Genomic DNA, 1,298 nt, shown 5'->3' with positions numbered 1-1,298 from the left:
AACCGCTTGCCCACCTGATGCTCAGTGACCCCACAAAACCTGTCTTTATGGTGGTTTTTATTATTCTGATGTATCTCAGAGATGACAACCCTCCAGCCTAACTCCTTCCTCCAGAGCTTTGCAGGCTCTGGGAGACACCAGCCACGTTAGGAACAAGCTGATGCCACCGTGTCTGCCCTTCACTGGGACACTGCCCTCCCCGTGGACGCCCTGTCCTCAAGCCCCCAGCAAGAGGCAGGTTGGCAGCCCCCAATGCAGCACAATGCAGCATCCACCTGCTCCATCCCTCCTAATCTTGAGACGAGACAAGACCTCCCCATCCTGACCTCCAGCAGCATCCAAAAATCAAATATATTTATGGATTCTTGACAGGGGCCACCAAGTCACCACCAGAAACCCCCGCTGGGGCTCTCCTCTGAGTCTTGGATTTTTAGATGGTCAGAAACGCAGGGAGTTTCCCGGCAAGCAAAGCCCAGAGCAAAGCTGTGCCCTGCTTGGACTCGAGCAATTTCTCTCCCTCTCATAACTCTGCCAAAGGTCCCTCTGTGAGCGAGCCCCCGGAATAAGAACAGTGACAAATGCTGCTCGGCAAAGTGCTTTGCGGCTTGCTGGGGGATAATCTATGCAAATTGCTGCTCATGAGTACAAACCCATAAATTATTTGCCTGAAACATAATCTGCTCGTGTAATGCAGCCTCCCCAAAACTCGCTCTCCCCAGATACAAGCTGGAAGTAATGACTCACGGTATTTTTTATTTGTGAAAATGCACCGCTCGCTGCAGAGCAAACTGCTCTTCATCGGGTGGTGATTTATAAACATGATTTAGGATGCGGCCAACAGCATCTATTCTTCCAGCCAGGGCTTGGGGGATTTATGCAAATACTGTTAATGATAATGGACATCATGAGCTTTAATAACGCTGTTGGAGTTGGGTGAGAGCCCCCAGGGTGCAAGGAGCAGCGTGTATTTCACTGGTGAGGTGACTGGGACAGGGAATAGGAAGGACTTTCAAGTGCAGGTGGGGGGCACAGCAAGGAGTTCACAAAAAAGCAAAATAAACCCAAACCTGGGGAAGGAGATGGAGTGGTGTGTGTCCCCCTGCCCAGGGAGCCCTGCTGACCCCCTGCCCTGCTGCCTCACCCATGCTGGCGATGATGCTGTGCACAGGCAGGCGGGATGGGCCGTCGTAGGTGCCTCTCCCCGCAAAGCCCTTCTTCTTCTGCTTCTCCTCCTGCTTGAAAATGAAGGCGGAGTTCTCCTCCTTGGTGATGTTGATGTAGAAGCAAGTGTCCGACGC

At 52.4% G+C, this 1,298-nt stretch overlaps 1 protein-coding gene across 1 annotated transcript in view; it reads right to left on the bottom strand.

The window, feature by feature from the left end:
- Nucleotides 1–1,298, bottom strand: part of KCNT1 (potassium channel, subfamily T, member 1) — a gene marked incomplete at its 3' end in the record, with an annotated part of 39,580 nt that overhangs the window by 6,341 nt on the left and 31,941 nt on the right. Inside the window, exon 19 of the mRNA XM_010131162.1 lies at nt 1,142–1,297. Coding sequence (XP_010129464.1) covers nt 1,142–1,297 — 156 coding nt within the window. The remainder of the gene's footprint in view (nt 1–1,141; nt 1,298) is intronic.

This window comes from Buceros rhinoceros, unplaced genomic scaffold (genome assembly GCF_000710305.1).
Source record: "Buceros rhinoceros silvestris isolate BGI_N320 unplaced genomic scaffold, ASM71030v1 scaffold18672, whole genome shotgun sequence".
NCBI classification, from domain to species: Eukaryota; Metazoa; Chordata; class Aves; order Bucerotiformes; family Bucerotidae; genus Buceros; species Buceros rhinoceros.
This window is presented reverse-complemented; position numbering and strand designations above follow the sequence as displayed.